Source organism: Dendrobates tinctorius, unplaced genomic scaffold (genome assembly GCF_039654945.1).
Source record: "Dendrobates tinctorius isolate UK_male_01 unplaced genomic scaffold, ASM3965494v1 ptg000022l, whole genome shotgun sequence".
In the NCBI taxonomy this organism is placed as follows: Eukaryota; Metazoa; Chordata; class Amphibia; order Anura; family Dendrobatidae; genus Dendrobates; species Dendrobates tinctorius.
Window position 1 is genome coordinate 39394090 of NW_027361690.1, and position 21494 is coordinate 39415583.

Below are 21494 nucleotides of genomic sequence, written 5' to 3' on the forward strand. Positions count from 1 at the left end.
AGTGTAGAGGGATCATCCTTATTCTGATTTGCACATAAAAACATGAGAAGCAAAGGAATGAAACTGAAAGGGAGCAGATACAGATTAGATATTAGAAAAAACTTTTTGACTGTGAAGGTGATCAATGAGTGGAACAGACTGCCATGAGAGGTGGTGAGTTCTCGTTCAATGGAAGTCTTCAAACAGAGGTTGGACAGACATTTGTCTGAGATGGATCAGTGAATCCTGCAGTGAGCCCACGGTGGGTTGGACATGATGACCCTGGAGGTCCCTTCCAACTCTAACATTCTATTATTCTATGATGCCAGGTTACTGTGAACAGAATCAAAGTGACGGGACTTTGGGAACTTGGTGACCCTGGTAAGGGCCACACTTCCACATGTGCTAGTCCCTGGGAAGGAGGTGAGGATAAGGTGTATCCATGGAGACGTCAAGAACTATCCCATGACCCAGGTGGACATATGAACAGGCTGTGGTTCAAAGTCCCACCACGTGGGAGTGGTCAATGACTTAATACATGCTAGGGCCTTGTGGGCTGAAGTGGTAACGCTCAGTAGTTTGGTATGCCGCCAGGAGACGACTGTGGTAACAAGGTCACATGGTGTGAAGTGTTGTACATATGATGTGAAGAGTGAATTTCCTCTCAGTGTGCTAAAGTGAGTGGAGTATGTAGTGTACTGAGCTCAGACTAGTGTTAGGGACGGCGGAATGCACTAAATAATAAATAATAAGTGCGTTCACCGCCCGGGGTCCACCGTGCAGAAGGTGTTACGCTGCTGCTAGGACGTCACACGGTGTGCGCTGGGCTTACTCTGTTGATTCACAGAGGTGCCAAAGCAATAAACATAAATACCGAGCCTGTTGGACTCACAGGTCTCAGCGCAATGCGTGCACGGTATATGGTCACAGGACTAGGGCCCAAGACACAGGGTCAGTGTCCGCCTAGACCGTGGACGCCGACAGGTGCTGCTGACTGCAGCGCGGCGACACCGCCGCTATACGACAATGCCCAGGAGAGGGCGCACTGTCAGACGCTAGTTCTGTGGAGATATGCGCTGTGGCCTGTAGCGTGCCACTGACTTGCGCTGACTCTAAGACTAAGTCCCTATCCACGCACGTAATATCAGAGGGAGGGGAATCTTAATGAGTCATTCGCAGGTTCATGCATCCGTCATCATTCACACAGATAGCAACTAGAGTCTATACTAGCGCATGGCCGAGCGGCCATGCGAACCTTTTATAGACAGGACCTTCCGGAAGCTTCCAGATCCTTGAGATGGACCAATCAGATCTGGAGAAGGACCTGTGCATGTGACTCCCGATCTCCAATGGGAGATCGTCTCGTGAGCATGCTCAGTGGAGCAACAGAAGGACTTAGCCTCTGGAGCGGTTTGCAGCTGAGCAGCCTGCATTGCTATTGCTGGCCCAATGGTGGCAGCAACAGCCAGACCCACAGAGTAGGTCTGGGCAGAGCGTCGGGAACGATGGGGCTGCTGAGCAAGCTCCTCTGCCTTCGATGGAGCATGGGAGACCGTAGAATGTTAGGCTCTGGATTCCTGCTGTGCCGCTGCAGGAAACCGACGCCTAACAAATAGCATCAGTGAAGTGTATAAAACTATGTGCAGTGTATAGGACTGTGTGCAATGAATTTGCAGCTTATGATGTGTCGGCATTGGTAGTGCAGTTTGCACTGTGATTGAGGCTGTGTGTCTGTATAGCCATGTGTGAAATGTGTGAATGGTGTTCCCCAGGAGCTGGGAGCCAATAGACCGTTTTGGTACAGTGATCCCTTATTGGCACTGTGGGTTGGCAGATGCTGCTTTGTGCCGGAGGATGGGGAAATGAAGTATAGCTTGGAAAGATAGGGTTATATCCCAGCTCTGCAGTGTCTTGATTAGATGCACCTGACTTGCTTTAATTAAGAACCAGGGCCTGTAATCACTAGGTGTCTCAGTCTGCTGGATGATGAGCAGAGCTTAGTGTGCTACTGGTGAATGACCAGCCAAAATGTGAGCTGTAGCTGAAAGAGAAACATGCCGGGTTCTCTCTCTGAATGGAGACTTCACTAAGCAATCTCTTTGTGAGAGCTGCAGAGAGCCGTGTGGTAGCAGCAAACTGTTCGGTGTGAACTGTGTCCAGAGCTGATCACCTCTGTTTGGCGATGGAAGGTGCTGAAGATCGGGCTGAAGAGGATACCACAAATGGTGGGATTGTGCCTCTTCTGTGTATGAAGTCCTGCAGGAGAAAAGACTGCAATATGTGATTATGATTAAATGCACAGACCGTGTGCACAGATCTGCAGGTATCAGTGGGTGCTATGGACAATAGCGGTTTTCTTTGACCAAACTGGGTTTAGTTCAGCCATGTATGAGTAGCCAGGGTCTTTCCTGTTTAGTTAGCGCCTAGACAAGGTTAGGGATTTATGTTTATGATTTTCTTTTGGTGCTGTTCAACCTGTGGAAAGTAATAAAAACTGCATTGCCTGCGTGAACGATACCTAAGACCTAATGCCTACCTGAGACAGTGAATCCCTACATGCTTTAGAAAATACAATGCAATAGTAGTAATATTCGTTTACAAAATATTCAAGGCTTTCCAGGGACCATTGTTTGAAATTAAAATTACATTTGGAGCTTGTTCTGCAATTACTTTTTTTAGGATAATTTCTGTAGTTTTATCGGATACAGACTGCAATGTTATTGCACATATGTAGGAGTTGGGTGGACCCTGATAGGCCTGGCTCTTCGACAGTCTTTAGAATTGTCATCTGAGCTTTACAAGGTGTACCTAATATAAATATACACCGTTGTGCAATTCTTGTCAAGTCTCTGCAGATCCAGAACAGACTTGATCCAAAGATTATGTTATTATGTGATATTTCATGGTAATTACAGACACCGATAATTATCACACACCTGATGTAAGAGATAAATTTATACTATGTTTGTAAAAGGAAGAACATTTTTCATGCCAAATGTTCTGACCTGATGTGATAAACAACCTGCAACTCCCTTTGGTCTTTACTTTAGAGATTGTAATGCAATTCTAGATAAAAGAACAAAGGTCGGCTATAGTGGTACATGGTATTACACCACTTACATTCCTGAATGGTTTCCAAATCAGAACCAACAAAGGAACACTGGGCATTAAGAGTCATTATTATGAGACAAGTAGCTGCTATTGCTCAATCAACATGTAAGAAGAGAATGTCAATAAGTGGCACAAATGACGTATAAGGGCACTCCTGCCTTGGATCTAAGCATACTGTAAATCATGGTGAGAGATTTCTCAGCAGGCCCTTCATGCAGCCCAGCAAGGAGACTAAGCACCTGGGAATGTTCGGAATGCGCACCTGAACCAGTTGGTCAGCGTCATCATCACATAGAGAGAGGCGAGCACAAATACAAAGTGGAAGAAGGAGTAGCTGTAGATCACTCGCTCATGCTCGTCATGTATAACTGTCTGTCCACCTCCAGTGGCCACATCCTCCTCATGGTTCTTCTGCCCTGCTAGAGAAGAATTAATGATGATCCAGTCTTCATGCACCATGATCTACTTTATAACTATTGTTAGCACAATATCCCACAAAACCATCAGAGTAATAGCTAAGCATATTTGACTTGAATCATAGTCAAAAGGCTCTTGGTTAGTAAAACACAAGAGTTGGGTCTGAAGTCATTATTGTTGTTTCTGGAGTAATTACCTCCAGTTTTCCTCACCTATCCGACGAGAAGATAATAATCCAATTGTCCTTTCACACGTCTATCTCTGCTACATCTAGATGGCAGGCTGCATTGTTGCATGATTGGGCTATACAGCCTGTCATCCAGCGGAGACACTGAGATGCGCATGCTTGCTCAGCTCAGTGCCTTGCAGTGACAGGCTAAAGATGAGTGGAGTTGATATCCAGTGAACTCCTTCACCAGGAGCATGAGAAAGTTTTCACGCTCGCGATGCTGGAGAAAGGTTATTGGAGTTTGTACTTTTGGCAGTGTGGACAGGTGCCAAGTCCTGCTGGAGAATGAAATTTCCTTCTCCAAAAAGCTTGTCAGCAGAGGGAAGTGCTGCAAAATTTCCTGGTAGATGGCTGTGCTGAACTAGGTCTTGATAAAACACAGTGTACCTACACCAGCAGATGACATGGCTCCTCAAACCATCACTGCTTATGGAAACTTCACACTAGAGCAGCTTGGATTGTGTGCCTCTCCACTCTTCCTCCAGACTCTGGGACTTTGATTTCCAAGGCCTAGTGTGAAGTATTCACAATCAGTGATGGTTTGGGGAGCCATGTCATCTGCTGATGTAGGTCCACTGTGTTTTATTAAGACCAAAGTCAGCATATCCGTCTAGCAGGAAATTATAGAGCACTTCATGCTTTCCTCTGCTGAAAAGCTTATTGGAGATGGAAATTTCATTCTCCAGCAGGAATTGTCACCTGTCCACACTGCCAAAAGTACCAATTCATGGTTTAAAAACAACAGTATTGCTGTGCTTGATTGGCCAGCAAACTCACCTGACCTTAACCCCCTAGAGAATCTATGGAGTATTGTCAAAAGGAAGATGAGACACCAGACCCAACAATGCAGACAAGCTTAAGGCTGCTATCAAAGCAACCTGGGCTTCCATAACACCTCAGCAGCACCACAGGCTGATCGCCTCCATGCCACGCTGCATTGATGCAGTAATTGATGCAAAAGGAGCCCTGACCAAGAGTGCATTTACTGAATATACATTTCAGTAGGCCAAGAGTTCGGATTTTAAAATCATTTTTCAAGCTGGTGTTATAAAGTATTCTAATTTACTGAGATAATGACTTTTGGGTTTTCATTGTCTGTAAGCCACAATCATCAACATTAACAGAAATAAACACTTGAAATACATCACTTTGTAATGACTCTATATAATATGAGTTCCACTTTTTGTATTAAATAACTAAAATAAATTAACTTTTTGATCATATTCTAATTTTGTGAGAAGCACCTGTATATTTCATTAGTATTTGGTACCATTGCCCTTAAACTGAATGACTTGAGTCAAATGTTTGGGATATCCTTCCACAAGCTTCTCACAATAGTTGGTTGCAATTTGGGCTCATTCCTCCTGACAAAACTGGTGTAACTGATCAAGGTTTGTGGGTTGACTTGGTCTCTTACGCCTTTTAGCTTTGCCCATAAATTTTAATAGGATTGAGATCAGGGCTTTGTGATGGCCACTCCAAAACATTGACTATGTTATCCTTAAGCCACTTTGTTACCATATTGGCAGTATCCTTCGGGTCATTGTCCATTTGGAAGACCCATTTCTACCTAAGCTTTAACTTTCAGGCTGATGTCTTGAGATGTTGCTTCAGTAATGCCACATAATCTTCTTTCCTCATGACGCCATCTATTTTGTGAAGTGCACCAGTCCCTCCAGCAGCAAAACAACCCCACAACATGATGCTGCCACCCCTGTGTTTCACAGTTGGGATGGTGTTCCTACTCTTCCAAACTTCTCCCTTTATGCTCCAAACGTAACAATGGTCATTATGCCCAAAAAGTTCAATTTTAGTTTCATCAGACCATAGGACAGGTCTCCAAAAGTTAAGATGGTTAGGACATGGTTAATGTCCTGTTCTCACAGGGTTAACTTTTGCCGGCCTCTCTTTGGATCTGGGAGGGGTATTTATACTCACTCCAAACTAGCATTCTCTGTCAGTTATACTGCTGTTCTGGTGTGTCTGACCCCTGGTGTGCATGTACTCTGCGTTGTTTGTTTGCTTCCCGTGTATGACCCGGCTTGTTCCTTCACTCTGTACTCCGTCTCTCGTTTTGGTACCATTGTCTTTTCTGGTTCTGACCTCCTGGCTTGGCTATCGTTACTCCGTTACAGTTTACCCCTATTGTACCGTCTAATGCCTGTTCTGGTTTTCTGATCTATTGCTACGTCCTGACTAACCATTCTGTCTAATCCTTTGGTACTGTATTGCTATCTCGTGCTTTGACCTCGGCTTGATCTGGTTTCTGTCTCTGTCTATGCCCCTTGGTAACATTGTCCTGTAGTTAGCTTTCTAGGAGTTTCCCTGCAGCTCCTAGCTCCGCGGAGCTTAGGCCACGCCCCCAGCAGTCACTTGATTCAGGTCCTGGAGCATGCATTGTCACCACTGCTGCCCGCTCCGCAGGTATCTTTGTGCACAGTCTTTGTACTCAGGACACGCGCTCTGGCTCAGTGAGCAAGTGCAGTGCGGTGTTCCTGACATTATAACTGACCATTTCAGGTTTTTTTTCCTCTGAAGAGAAAAAAAAAAAAGTGTGTGTTATCCTCATGGATCCCATACAAGCCTTGGCTGATCATGTCAAGCACCTGACCCAAATGTTCCATAAACTCAATGTGGAACAGCGCATGATGGCCCATACCCAGCAACAGTTGGTGGTTACTGTGCAGGGGGCTGTCGATGCAGGGGCTTCTAGTTCTGAGGGTAGGGATGTGTCATTAGCGTCCCCGAATCTCCGGTCAAATTGCCCGACCCTTTCTCAGGGGATAAAAAGGAGTTCAGGTCTTTCAGAGAAGGATGCAAGCTTTTTTTTTCTCTAAGGCCCCGCTCCTCCGGGGATGCGTTCCAGAGGGTGGGGGTCATTATTTCCCTACTTCCTCTGCTCCTGAACGTATGTCAGTGAACTTGTTCTTTGAGGCTCTGGGGCACATCTAGGACGAGCCTGATAGAGTGTGTCTGGCTGAGGATATGGTGATGAATGTGACACAGGGGAGGCACTCTGCTGAATGGTTCTGCTCAGAGTTTAGACGTTGGACAGCCGAAGTATCCTGGAATGACGACGCCCTGAGGGGCTTGTTTCGCAGGGGCCTTTCTGACCGTCTGCAGGACGCTCTGGCATTACATCCACCTCCTGATACCCTGGAGGACGCCATGATGCAGGCGGTCCGTATGGACCAGAGACTCCGTGCTAGAGGAATGATGCAACAAGAGTTTCCCTTGTACCCCAAATTGTGTGATACTGCTGTCATGATCTGAAGTGATCTGACAGTTTTAAAAGCACAGAGTGAACTTTTTTCCTTTTGGCAAGTTGCCAAGGTGACTTGACTGTCCCCGGTGGTGGTTAGTGGTATCGCACCTTAGGTTTTCAGTTTAAAGTTCTCTGTAATTATGATTCAGGTGTGGGGCTCTATAAATGAGTCTCAGGGTGTGCAATCACGGGTGGTGATATTGATTCATTCTTTGATTGATTCTGAGTTGGTGAGAGCCTGGTGGAAGGATGGAGCTGAGGAGGAGTCCTGCTCAGCTTAGCCAGGGGGGACGTGTGTCAGCTATGGTGTCTGGACGAAGGGCTGGCATGGCGTGGTGGGGTCGCAGTGATGGTGTCGGCAGGAAGTGTCTGCATGGACTGGTGGAGTGGCAACTATGGAGAGTGGCACTCACCATGTGGGACTTGGCTGCTGAGCTGGACTCAAGCATGCTTGCCTTCGTGGCAGAAGCTGAACTCATCTTTTGGACTCTGTTACTAAGCAGCAGCGACTGGTGGTGGACTCTGCTCCAAGGCTGCACTATGGTGAAGGATCCTGTTATGGTGATGGATTCGGGTGGAGGAGAAGACGCACGCAGGTGGAGGGCTCTGTTGCAGGAGCATAAGCACAGAGCATAAAGCTAAGTGGTGTCCCCCTGTATTGTCTCTTTCCCTCAGGTGTGTTATTAGTGCAGTGGTGGGATTAGTCTCTGCACCGCCCAATTCCCTAGTGAGGGTTTAGGGTCAGGGCGAGCAAGGGCTTTGAGGTACGCGTGCGGCGCCCGGTGCGGAACCGGCATAGGGAACGTTAGGAGTGCAGGGACACTGGCTCAGGGGAGCTCAGGAGGTCTCCACTTCCCTTTTCCCTATCGCAGGGCCCACCATTGTTAATGTTTCCCAGGTTCCCCCTTATTATTTAAATTCGCCGTACTGGAGGCGGGGTTTCCAGAATTTATAGTAACGTGTAATACCTAAATTCGCCGGGTGGAGGCGGTGTATCCATCTGCACGTTTTATTATTTAAATTCGCCCCACTGGAGGCACTATCCAGGGTCACGTGTGTTATGGGTTCGCTTTGCGGAAACATCTGCGTCCAGACACACGTGACCATGACATTATCACCAGCCCTACAGTTTTGTTTTTTTCTGATGAGCTTTTGGCCATGTGGTGACCTGTGAGCAGTTGCTGCTGGGCTTCACTGAGGTGACTGGGAGCGGCATGGTGTGTTTAAGCCGCTGCAGCAGCAGTTATCTGGGTCTGGGGCCTCTACTGAGAGAAAAAAAAAAAAATATGGCGGCTGTGATCTGGCTTTTTAAAAGCCCCTGGAGTCGCTGCTGGGGAGCGGGACTTGCTCATGCACGCGGGCGTACCCAGGCAGGTGGGAGGAATGGTGCCCCACGGAGCTGCTTGGTGTTCCCCGAGGTGAAGGGCTGCGTTCCAGTGATGAGCAAACTGGTGTAGAGTCCGCGGGGCTTACGCCAAATCTTCAATGCCGCCCCCTCCTGGTCGTATGGAGGTGACCAGCTAGTTGATGTTCCTCCATATCCGGGCCCCTCTCCTCCTGGTGTGAGCAGCAGGTGTGCTGGGGGGGAGTAGGGACAAATCTCAACCCTCGCCATTAACCAACCCTGGGAGGCGTAGACCTCATGGTGAAGAGGGTTGGAGGGTGGTGTCCCGTGGTGAATAGCGGGGGTGTGAGTGTGGTGACACAGGGGGACGCCTCTGCTGTCTTGTTCAGAATGAGTTCACCAATTATGACAAACAAATGTGTGCAATGAACGTTCAGGTCCGGACCTGTGTGTGAACGAGCGTGTATGGGTGCCACCAAAAAACATCTTGTGGAAGTGTGTTGTGGAGCCTGATCAGCTCATAACAAACACATATATAAACTCATTCCCCAGGTCGGTGCTGTGGAGATGAGTGGTGCCTCCAAAATGAACTTTATTGCCAATACCAGCGGTGTGTTTGTCATAAACCTGAATTCAGGTAGTGGTGGGGTGAACTCAGGATCTGGGTGTCCCCGCTGTAGGTGTTTCCCTAATGAGGAGTGGTCTTGAGGGTCCAGAGGCCCCTCATTAAGGAGGGGGTACTGTCATGATCTGAAGTGATCTGACAGTTTTAAAAGCACAGAGTGAACTTTTTTTTCCTTTTGGCAAGTTGCCAAGGTGACTTGACTGTCCCCGGTGGTGGTTAGTGGTATCGCACCTTAGGATTTCAGTTTACAGTTCTCTGTAATTATGATTCAGATGTGGGGCTCTATAAATGAGTCTCAGGGTGTGCAATCACGGGTGGTGATATTGATTCATTCTTTGATTGATTCTGAGTTGGTGAGAGCCTGGTGGAAGGATGGAGCTGAGGAGGAGTCCTGCTCAGCTTAGCCAGGGGTGACGTGTGTCAGCTATGGTGTCTGGACGAAGGGCTGGCATGGCGTGGTGGGGTCGCAGTGATGGTGTCGGCAGGAAGTGTCTGCATGGACTGGTGGAGTGGCGACTATGGAGAGTGGCACTCACCATGTGGGACTTGGCTGCTGAGCTGGACTCAAGCATGCTTGCCTTCGTGGCAGAAGCTGAACTCATCTTTTGGACTGTTACTAAGCAGCAGCGACTGGTGGTGGACTCTGCTCCAAGGCTGCACTATGGTGAAGGATCCTGTTATGGTGATGGATCCGGGTGGAGGAGAAGACGCACGCAGGTGGAGGGCTCTGTTGCAGGAGCATAAGCACAGAGCATAAAGCTAAGTGGTGTCCCCCTGTATTGTCTCTTTCCCTCATGTGTGTTATTAGTGCAGTGGTGGGATTAGTCTCCGCACCGCCCAATTCCCTAGTGAGGGTTTAGGGTCAGGGCGAGCAAGGGCTTTGAGGTACGCGTGCGGCGCCCGGTGCGGAACCGGCATAGGGAACGTTAGGAGTGCAGGGACACTGGCTCAGGGGAGCTCAGGAGGTCTCCACTTCCCTTTTCCCTATCGCAGGGCCCACCATTGTTAATGTTTTCCCAGGTTCCCCCTTATTATTTAAATTTGCCGTACTGGAGGCGGGGTTTCCAGAATTTATATTAACGTGTAATACCTAAATTCGCCAGGTGGAGGCGGTGTATCCATCTGCACGTTTTATTATTTAAATTCGCCCCGCTGGAGGCGCTGTATCCAGGGTCACGTGTGTTATGGGTTCGCCTTGCGGAAACATCTGCGTCCAGACACACGTGACCATGACAACTGCACCTGTATCTGAGCCTATGAAGGTTGGGTCAGTCTCGGTTAAGGAGAAAGAGAGAAGGCACCGTAGAGACAACCTACTATGCTTTTACTGTGCAGCCTCTGGTGTTATGAATGAGTCACCGAGGGGGAAAAACAAAAACAAGCTAAGCCACAGAAAACCAGAGAGGTTGGTAACTAAGCGGATTGCAGACCCCTGACCCCTGATCCTATCCACACAACTAGCAGTAGCCGTGGCGCGTACCTACGATGATCCTAGACGCCTCGTCACAGCCGGAGAACTAAATAAGCAAGAAAAGGGAAATCTAAAGTGCCCCAGAGCAGACCCCAAAGCAATAGACAGCCCCCAAACATGTATTGTCGGTGAGACAAGATGAAAACACAAACACAGATAGAAAAATAGGCTGAGCAAATGATGGGGCCCACACTAACTAGAAAGGACAGGAAAGGAAAGATGCTGTCTGCAATCACGCACAAAACCCTGCCAAAAACCCTGAAGTCGCTAGACTTCAATTCCCTATATCAGCACTCTGGTATATTCTGAAGACAGAGCAAAAGAGACCAATCTGATCAGGGACAAAAGCAAACTGGCATAAACAGAGACATAAGAATGGAAATTCAGCACAGCCCCAGCAGGGGCTGGCTGACCACAAAAACTGAGTAAACCAGACCAAATCTCATGTGAAAAAATAGCAGAACACACTTAGCTTGAGAAGGCAGGAACAGGACTGGAAACCAGAACCTCAGGGCAGGAAAAAATCACCAGCACAAAATTAGGGAGTCGGCTGTCTTAAATCCAGTCAGAGACTCCTGATGTCCACTCACAGTCCTCCTCCTCAGGTGGCAGGTCTCTGCCATTTAGATCAGCTTCATTACCTACTGTCACCACTAGAGGGAGTCCGGATGGAGAACTCACGACTCCTCTGTCAACACAGCCAGCTCCACCACCCTCACCAGAAGCCAGAGGTAAACCAGAAAATGAGTTCACAACACTCTGCACATTGGAAAAGGAATTGCCCCTCCTGCCCTTCTTCAGAGAAACCATCAGAGAAACGACCGAGTCTGGGCAACAATCGAGGAGGTTGTCCAGACTCCCAGGTACATTTTTTCTCACGTACAAAAATGGTGCTCCAGGTTGAATTGGAAATTGCTGGTGGTCCTATTATGACCACCGCCTTTGTTGACTGTGGTTCCTCCATTAATCTGATTGATGCCCAAGTTGTGACTCTTAATAAGATAGGGACAGTCAGGTTAAAAGACCCTGTTAAAATTGTGGCTGTGGATTCATCCCCTCTTTCCCGGGATGGAATTTGTTTTATGTCTGAAGTTTTTTCTATGAAAGTGGGTTCCACTCATGTGGAAAATTTAAGTTGTTTCATTATGAATAATCTTCCTGCAGGACTGGTATTGGGAATGCCCTGTGTTATGAATGGGTCACCGAGGAGGAAAAAAACAAAACATGCTAAGCCCAGAAAAACCAGAGAGGTTGGTAACTATGCAGATTGCAGATCCCTGATCTTACCACACAACTAGTAGCAGCTGTGGAGCGTGCCTACGATGAACCTAGACGCCTCGTCGCGGCTGGAGGACTACATAAGCCTAAAGCAAGAAAAGGGAAAACTAACTGCCCCAGAGCAAACCCCAAAGGAATAGACAGCCCCCACACATGTATTGACGGTGAAAACACAGACACAGGTAGGAAAATAGGCTGAGCAAACAATGGGACCCAAACTAACTAGAGAGGAGAGGAAACGAAAGACATTGTCTGCAATCTACAAAAAACCCTACAAAAATAATGTCCAACACTTCTGATAGCAAAATTAACCCTGAAGTCACTAGACTTCTCCCACTATATCAGCACTCTGAAGTATTCTGAGACAGAGCAAAAAGAGGCCAAATAAGGGACAAAAAGCAAATTGGCAAACACAGATAAATAAGAGTGGAAGTTCAGCACAGCCCAAGTCGGGGCTGGCTGACCACAAAAAACTGATTTGACCAACAAAAGCAAGTGTGAACATTAACAGAGAAACTTAGCTTGAGCTGACTGGAACAGAGCTGAGAACAAAGACCTGACAAGCAGAAGGATCACCAGCAACTGAATAGGGCGTCGGCTGCCTTAAATCCAATCTGAGACTCCTGAAGTCCAATCGTCATCCTTATTCACAGGTGGCAGATTTCCACCGATCAAATCAGCCTCACTACCTCCTGTTACCACCAGAGGGAGTCTAGAAGGAGAACTCACAACTGGTGAACCAGAGAATGAACTCACAACAGTACCCCCCCCTTGAGGAGGGGTCACCGAACCCTCATCCACGCCACCAGGCCGATCAGGATGGGCCCGGTGAAAAGCACGAACCAATCTATTGGCATGAATATCAGAGGCAGAGACCCAAGAATTATCCTCCTGACCATAACCTTTCCATTTGACCAAATACTGGAGTCTCCGTCTAACCAAACGAGAATCCAATATTTTCTCTACCTCATATTCCACATTGCCCTCAACCAACACAGGGTCAGGAGGTGCCGCCACAGGAACCACTGGCTCAACAAACCTCTTCAACAGAGATTTGTGAAATACGTTATGGATCTTGAACGTAACTGGAAGAGCCAATCGAAACGAAACAGGATTAAGAATTTCCAAAATCCTATAAGGACCAATAAATCTTGGCTTAAACTTAGGAGATGCAACCTTCATAGGAATATTCTTAGACGACAACCAAACCATATCACCCACTTTAAACCGGGGACCAATGGTCCTATGCCGGTTGGAAAATCGCTGGGCCTTTTCCTGAGAGAGTGACAACTTATCCACCACTTGGTCCCATATCTGCTGCATTCTCTTAACCACAGTGTGCACACCTGGGCAGGACGAAGATTCCACTTGCCCTGAAGAGAATCGAGGATGAAACCCAAAATTACAGAAAAAGGGTGACATCAAAGTGGCAGAACTAGCTCTATTGTTCAGTGCGAATTCAGCAAAGGGTAAAAATGAGACCCAATCATCCTGATCAGCAGATATAAAACATCTCAAATAAGACTCCAAGGTCTGGTTTGTTCTCAGTCTGCCCATTGGTCTGGGGATGAAACGCGGAGAAGGATAACTGAATTCCCAGATTGGAACAAAAGGCTTTCCAGAATCTGGAAACAAACTGGACTCCTCTGTCGGACACAATGTTCTCAGGAATCCCATGTAACCAAACCACCTGTTGTAAAAACAAGGGCACCAACTCAGCGGAAGATGGCAACTTTGAGAGTGGTACAAGATGGACCATCTTCGAAAATCTATCACAAATCACCCAGATAACAGTCATTCTTTGAGAGACAGGAAGATCAGAAATAAAATCCATTGAGATATGGGTCCATGGCCTCTTGGGCACCGGCAAGGGCATCAGCAACCCACTAGAATGAGAACAGGGTTTAGAACGAGAACAAGTCCCACAGGTCTGTACAAAATTCCTGACGTCACGAGATAAGGCAGGCCACCAAAATGACCGACTCACCAAATCTCTGGTACCAAAAATACCTGGATGACCAGCCAATGCGGAGCAATGAATTTCAGACATCACTCTCTTTCTCCACTGGTCAGGAACATACAATTTTCCCATAGGGCAACGCTCAGGTTTATCCTCCTGAAAATTCTCCAGGGCACGTCTCAAATCGGGCGAAATGGCAGAAAGAACTACCCCTTCACCAAGGATGGTAGTAGGCTCGGTCACACTAAGAGAATCGGCAAAGAAACTCCTAGAAAGGGCCTCTGCCTTAATATTCTTAGTGTCCGGAAGAAAAGAGACCACAAAATTAAAACGCGTGAAAAACAAGGCCCATCTAGCCTGTCTAGGATTCAAGCGTTTGGCCGACTCCACATAAATCAAATTCTTGTGATCGGTGAGGACCACGACTTGATGTCTAGCTCCCTCCAACCAATGTCTCCACTCCTCAAATGCCCACTTCATGGCCAACAATTCCCGATTCCTCATGTCATAGTTGCGGTATGGCTGGTGATTCTGTTATGAATGGGTCACCGAGGAGGAAAAAAACAAAACATGCTAAGCCCAGAAAAACCAGAGAGGTTGGTAACTATGCAGATACCTGATCTTACCACACAACTAGTAGCTGCCGTGGAGCGTGCCTACGATGAACCTAGACGTCTCGTCACGGCCGGAGGACTACATAAGCCTAAAGCAAGAAAAGGGAAAACTAACTGCCCCAGAGCAGACCACAAAGGAATAGACAGCCCCCACACATGTATTGACGGTGAAACAGGATGAAAACACAGACACAGGTAGGAAAATAGGCTGAGCAAACGATGGGGCCCAAACTAACTAGAGAGGAGAGGAAAGGAAAGACACTGTCTGCAATCTGTAAAAAACCCTACAAAAATAATGTCCAACACTTCTGATAGCAAAATTAACCCTGAAGTCACTAGACTTCTCCAACTATATCAGCACTCTGAAGTATTCTGAGACAGCGCAAAAAGAGGCCAAATAAGGGACAAAAAGCAAATTGGCAAACACAGATAAATAAGAGTGGAAGTTCAGCACAGCCCAAGCCAGGGCTGGCTGACCACAAAAAACTGAATAGACCAACAAAAACAAGTGTGAACATTAACAGAGAAACTTAGCTTGAGCTGACTGGAACAGAGCTGAGAACAAAGACCTAACAAGCAGAAGGATCACCAGCGACTGAATAGGGCGTCGGCTGCCTTAAATCCAATCTGACACTCCTGAAGTCCAATCGTCATCCTCATTCTCAGGTGGCAGATTTCCACCGATCAAATCAGCCTCACTACCTCCTGTTACCACCAGAGGGAGTCTGGAAGGAGAACTCACAACTGGTGAACCAGAGAATGAACGCACAACAGCCCTGGTTGCAATGCCACAATCCTCTTATTGATTGGGTGAAGGGGGAGATCACCCGATGGGGATGTAATGATAATGGTCTGTGTTGTAACCCGGTTCCTTTTGTCAATCCGATAAAATCCGTATCTGTGTCATCTGTCGGTCTGGAGGGTATTCGGGAGTACCTGACAGACTTTAAAGATGTGTTTTCCGAAAGCGAGGCTGAGGCGCTCCCACCACATAGACCATTTGATTGTGCTATCGATTTAGTACCTGGAGCCAAATTACCCAAGGCTCGTTTGTTTAATTTGTCCGGGCCTGAGCGCCAAGCTATGAAAGAGTACATTAAAGAAAGCCTTCGCAAGGGGCATATTCGGCCCTCGGTCTCACCCGTGGCAGCGGGGTTTTTCTTTGTAAAGAAAAAAGATGGTGGGTTGCGACCGTGCCTCGACTTTCGAGAACTGAACAAAATTACTGTTAAGAACACGTACCCTCTCCCGTTGATTCCTGATCTATGCAATCAACTCACGGGGGGCCAAATGGTTTTCTAAGCTCGATCTACGAGGGGCTTATAACCTTATAAGGATCCGGGAGGGGGACGAATGGAAAACAGCGTTCCTGACAACTGAGGGGCTGTTTGAAAACCTGGTTATGCTCTTTGGCCTCACTAACGCTCCTGCGGTTTTTCAGAACTTTATTAATGTTGTTTTTTCTGATTTGATTGGACGTTACGTAGTCATTTACCTGGATGACATCTTGATTTACTCTGAGGACAGTCAGTCACACTTGCATACGGTGCTTATGAGACTCCGGGAGAACCATTTGTATGCTAAGCTGGAGAAGTGCTCATTTTTTACGCAAGAACTGTCTTTTCTGGGTGTAATTGTATCCGAGGAGGGATTCCGCATGGATCCAGGGAAGGTTCAGGCCATTACAGATTGGGTGCAGCCTCATGATCTGAAGGGGTTGCAGCAATTTCTGGGCTTCGCTAATTATTATAGGAAGTTCATTAAAGGGTTCTCGCAGGTGGTAAAACCCTTGACGGACCTCACTCTTAAAGGGGCAGATGTAAAAAATGGGTCCGCGGCCGCAAAAAATTCCTTCCTGGCATTAAAGAAGTGTTTTACTACAGCCCCTGTGTTGGTACAACCCGATTCGTCAAGACCTTTTATCGTCGAGGTTGACGCTTCGGAGGTGGGGGTGGGGGCAGTATTGTCACAGGGCCCCTCTACCCTGACTAACCTCAAACCCTGTGCCTTTTTCTCTAAGAAGTTCTCTTCGGCCGAGAGAAACTATGATGTCGGTAAGAGGGAATTGTTAGCAGTTAAATTGGCCTTTGAAGAATGGAGGCATTTTTTGGAGGGGACCGCTCATGCCATTACGGACATCACTGATCATAAAAACCTGGCCTATATCGAGTCTGCTAAGAGATTGACCCCCAGACAGGCTCGGTGGGCACTTTTTTTTTTCCTCGATTTCATTTTACCATCACGTTCCGACCAGGGTCTAAAAATGTAAAGGCAGATGCCTTATCCCGAAGTTTTGATTCTGTGTCCCCTTCAGAACCTCCTTCCTCCATTCTTCAACCGGGAGTGGTTGTAGCTGAAATCTCCTCTGAGTTACAGAGAGAGATTCTGGAAGCACAAGCACAAGCTCCCAGGAATAAACCCCCAGGTAAATTGTTTGTACCCGATCAATTCCGTCCCACACTCCTTCAAGAATTTCATGACTCTGTGTTAAGTGAACACCCTGGTATTGCAGCTACCCGGGGGGCAGTAGCTAGGGGTTTTTGGTGGCCCTCTATGGGTACTGATATAAAAAGGTTTGTGAATACTTGTGGGGTGTGCGCGCGCTCTAAAAGCTCTCAGGTCCGGCCGGTCGGGGAATTGGTGCCTTTGCCAATTCCGGATAAACCATGGACACACCTGTCCATGGACTTTATCACTAACCTTCCACCTTCCAAGGGCAACTCAGTGGTATGGGTAGTGGTTGATAGATTTTCTAAGCAAGCCCACTTTGTGCCATTACCTGCATTACCATCCACTGAAACCTTGGCCCGCTTGTTTATACAGCACATTGTTCGACTGCATGGAGTGCCTGTGAACGTGGTGTCAGACAGGGGTGTGCAATTTGTGGCCAGGTTTTGGAGAGCGTTTTGTATGAAGTTGGGGGTCACGTTGTTATTCTCCTCTGCCAATCACCCGGAATCCAACGGACAAACGGAACGCACCAACCAGTCATTGGAGCAGATTCTGAGATGCCTGGCCTCCTCCAGACAGGAAGACTGGTGTGAGGTATTACCCATGGCAGAATTTGCATTCAACTGCCGGATTAATCAGTCTACCGGAAAGTCTCCCTTTCTGGTCAATTATGGGTTTGTTCCGCAGTTTGGGGAATTTTCCCGTATGAATTCGGATTGCCCTGGTGCCGAGGGGATGGTACAACAATTAAAAATCCTCTGGAAGGAGGTACAGGGGAACATCTCCAAAGCCCAGAAGACGTTCAAACATTTTGCAGACAGGAGGAGGGGATGGTTCCTGCGTTGACAGTGGGGGAAAAAGTCTGGTTGTCCACCCGTAACATCAAACTTAAAATACCCTCTATGAAGTTGGGCCCCAAATTTATTGGCCCATACAAGATTATAGAGGTGATCAACCCGGTGGAATACAGATTACAGTTGCCCACCTCCTTCAAAATCTCTAACGTCTTCCACATGTCCCTATTAAAACCTGTAGGGACAGTTAGAGAAGATCCCTCATCTGTGGCTCCACCAGTGTTGGTAGAGGGTCAACTGGAGTACGAGGTAGGGCGCATCGTTGATTCGCGGTGGTTGCGCCGGAGACTTCAGTATCTTATCCATTGGAAGGGATATTCCGTTGAGGATCGGTCGTTGGTTCCGGCCAGTTCGGTGCACGCTGATCGACTGGTGCGGGCTTTTCATGCCAGGTACCCTGAGAAACCTGGGGGTCCAGTGGCCCCCCATTAAGAGGGGGGGTACTGTCATGGTTAGGACATGGTTAATGTCCTGTTCTCACAGGGTTAACTTTTGCCGGCCTCTCTTTGGATCTGGGAGGGGTATTTATACTCACTCCAAACTAGCATTCTCTGTCAGTTATACTGCTGTTCTGGTGTGTCTGACCCCTGGTGTGCGTGTACTCTGCATTGTTTGTTTGCTTCCCGTGTATGACCCGGCTTGTTCCTTCACTCTGTACTCCGTCTCTCGTTTTGGTACTATTGTCTTTTCTGGTTCTGACCTCCTGGCTTGGCTATCGTTACTCCATTACAGTTTACCCCTATTGTACCGTCTAATGCCCGTTCCGGTTTTCTGATCTATTGCTATGTCCTGACTAACCATTCTGTCTAATCCTTTGGTACTGTATTGCTATCTCGTGCTTTGACCTCGGCTTGATCTGGTTTCTGTCTCTGTCTATGCCCCTTGGTAACATTGTTCTGTAGTTACCTTTCTAGGAGTTTCCCTGCAGCTCCTAGCTCCGTGGAGCTTGGGCCATGCCCCCAGCAGTCACGTGATTCAGGTCCTGGAGCATGCATTGTCACCACTGCTGCCCACTCCGCAGGTATCTTTGTGCACAGTCTTTGTACTCAGGACACGCTCTCTGGCTCAGTGAGTAAGTGCAGTGCGGTGTTCCTGACAGATATTTGTTTCTGTGTGCATTTGCAAACATTAATCTGGCTTTTTGATACTTCTTTTGGAGTAATGGCTTCTTCCTGGCACAGTGGCCTTTCAACTCATGTTGATACAGTACTCGTTTCACTGTGGATATTGAGACAATGTTACCTGCTTCTGCCATCATCTTCACAATGTCTTTTGTTTTTGTCCTTGCGTTGATATGCACATGTCGGACCAAAGCACGTTCATCTTTGGGACACAGAACCCATCTCCTTCCTGAGCGATATGATGGCTGGACATTCCCATCTTGTTTGCACTTGCTTATAATTGTTTGTACAGATGAACGAGGCACCTTCAGGTATCTTGAAATTGTACCCAAGGATGAGCCAAACTTGTGCAAGTTCACAATTCTCTTCCTGGTATCTTGGCTGATTTCTTTAGTCTTTCCCATGATGCTACACAAAGAAGCAGGGTGTTTCAGGTGTGCATTAAAATACATCCATAATTGTGTCTCTAATTAACTCAGATATTTCCAAAAAAAAGCTTGACATCATCATATGGGCAGTCCAGAATTGTTTAAAGGCATAGTAATCCTAGCGTATGTAAACTTTTAACTTCGCAATAAGTAATAAAAATGCCATAAAACATTCTCTCTCTCATTATTCTGGCATTTTTCAAATATCAATAATTATGGTAATCCTAATTAACCTAAAACAGGAAAGGTTTATTCTGATTTCATGTCAGACATTGAGAAAAACATGCATATATGTCTTTTTATATAGTGTATGTAAACGTCTGGTTTCAACTGTGTGTGCTTACATATATACTGCTCAAAAAAATAAAGTGAACACTTAAACAACAGAATATAAATCCAAGTAAATCAAACGTCTGTGAAATCAAACTGTCCACTTAGGAAGCAACACTGATTGACAATCAATTTCACATGCTTTTGTGTAAATGGAATAGACAACAGATGGAAATTATTGGCAATTATCAAGACACACTCAGTAAAGGAGTGGTACTGCAGGTGGGGACCACAGACCACATCACAGTACCAATGCTTTCTGGCTGATGTTTTGGTCACTTTTGAATGTTGGTTGTGCTTTCACACTCATGGTAGCATGAGACGGACTCTACAACCCACACAAGTGGCTCAGGAAGTGCAGCTCATCCAGGATGGCACATCAATGCGAGCTGTGGCAAGAAGGTTTGATGTGTCTGTCAGCGTAGTGTCCAGAGACTGGAGGCACTACCAGGAGACAGGCCAGTAAACCAGGAGATGTGGCGGGGGCCGTAGGAGGGCAACAACCCAGCAGCAGGACCACCACTACCTCAGCCTTTGTGCAAGGAGGAACAGGAGGAGCACTGCCAGAGCCCTGCAAAATGACCTCCAGCAGGCCACAAATGTGTCTGCACAAACGGTTAGAAACCGACTCCATGAGTATGGTCTGAGTGCCTGACGTCCACAGATGGGGTTATGCTCACAGCCCAACACCGTGGAGGACGCTTGGCATTTGCCACAGAACACCAGGATTGGCAAATTCGCCACTGCCACCCTGTGCTCTTCACAGATGAAAGCAGGTTCACAATGAGCACATGTGACAGATGTGACAGTCTGGAGATGATGTGGAGAGCGATCTACTGCCTGCAACATTCTTCAGCATGACCGGTTTGGCAGTGGATCAGTAATGGTGTGGGGTGGCATTTCTTTGGAGGGCTGCACAGCCCTCCATGTGCTCGCCAGAGGTAGCCTGACTGCCAATAGGTACCGAGATGAGATCCTCAGACCCCTTGTGAGACCATATGCTGGTGCGGTTGGCCCTTGGTTCCTCCTAATGCAGGACAATGCCAGACCTCATGTGGCTGGAGTGTGTCAGCAGTTCCTGCAAGATGAAGGCATTGAAGCTATGGACTGGCAGCCCGTTCCTCAGACTTGAGTCCGATTGAGCACATCTGGGACATCATGTCTTGCTCCATCCACCAACTTCACGTTGCACCACAGACTATCCAGGAGTTGGCGGATGCTTTAGTCCAGGTTTTGGAAGAGATCCCTCAGGAGAACATCTGCCGCCTCATCAGGACCGTGCCCAGGCATTGTAGGGAGGTCATACAGGCACGTGGAGAGGCCATACACACTATTGAGCATAATTTCCTTGTCTTGAGGCATTTTCACTGAAGTTGGATCAATCTGTATTTTGATTTTACTCTTTGATTTTGAGTATCATTCCAAATCCAGACCTTCATAGGTTATTAATTTGGATTTACATTAATCATTTTTATGATTTACTGTCACAACGCATTCCACTATGTAATGAATAATGATTTGCAACTGGAATATTTCATTCAGTGATATCCAGGATGTGGTATTTTAGTGTTCTTTTTTTGAGCTATATGTATACACATATATACACATAATTATGGGTGAAACTTGATGAACAATTCACCAAACAGTAAATCATGACCAGCACTCGGCACAATATAGGAGCCTGCCAGTTTACTATAGCGTTAGTGGCAGTCAGAAGTGGTTCTTCACTAGAGTAATAAGTAACTGCACAATGAACAACTAAAAAAGACTTGACTTGATTCTCGCAGTCAACAGTCAAAGGACTATTCCTACCTCATATATATGTGTGACAAATCTAAAGAATACAATAAACTTACAATAAACTTGGACCCTTCCCTCCTCCATATTTAAAAGGGAGGTAGCCTATTGGTGCAGCCACAGATTTCAGGTGAAGGAACATTAGGAATATAATTTTTAGAAAAAGACCTGCCAAAACTGTAAGTGTAGTGGTGATGAGCTGTCATATAAAATAAACTG

At 46.9% G+C, this 21494-nt stretch overlaps 1 protein-coding gene across 2 annotated transcripts in view; it reads right to left on the minus strand.

The window, feature by feature from the left end:
• SERINC4 (serine incorporator 4) overlaps positions 1–21494 on the minus strand; it is a 114288-nt gene that overhangs the window by 21704 nt on the left and 71090 nt on the right. Inside the window, exon 12 of one of the 2 annotated variants that reach the window (XM_073568613.1) lies at positions 3353–3506. In XM_073568613.1, the coding sequence (XP_073424714.1) occupies positions 3353–3506 (154 nt within the window). Of the gene's footprint in view, positions 1–3352; positions 3510–21494 lie in introns of both variants that reach the window. The other variant, XM_073568612.1, reaches the window with a different exon arrangement.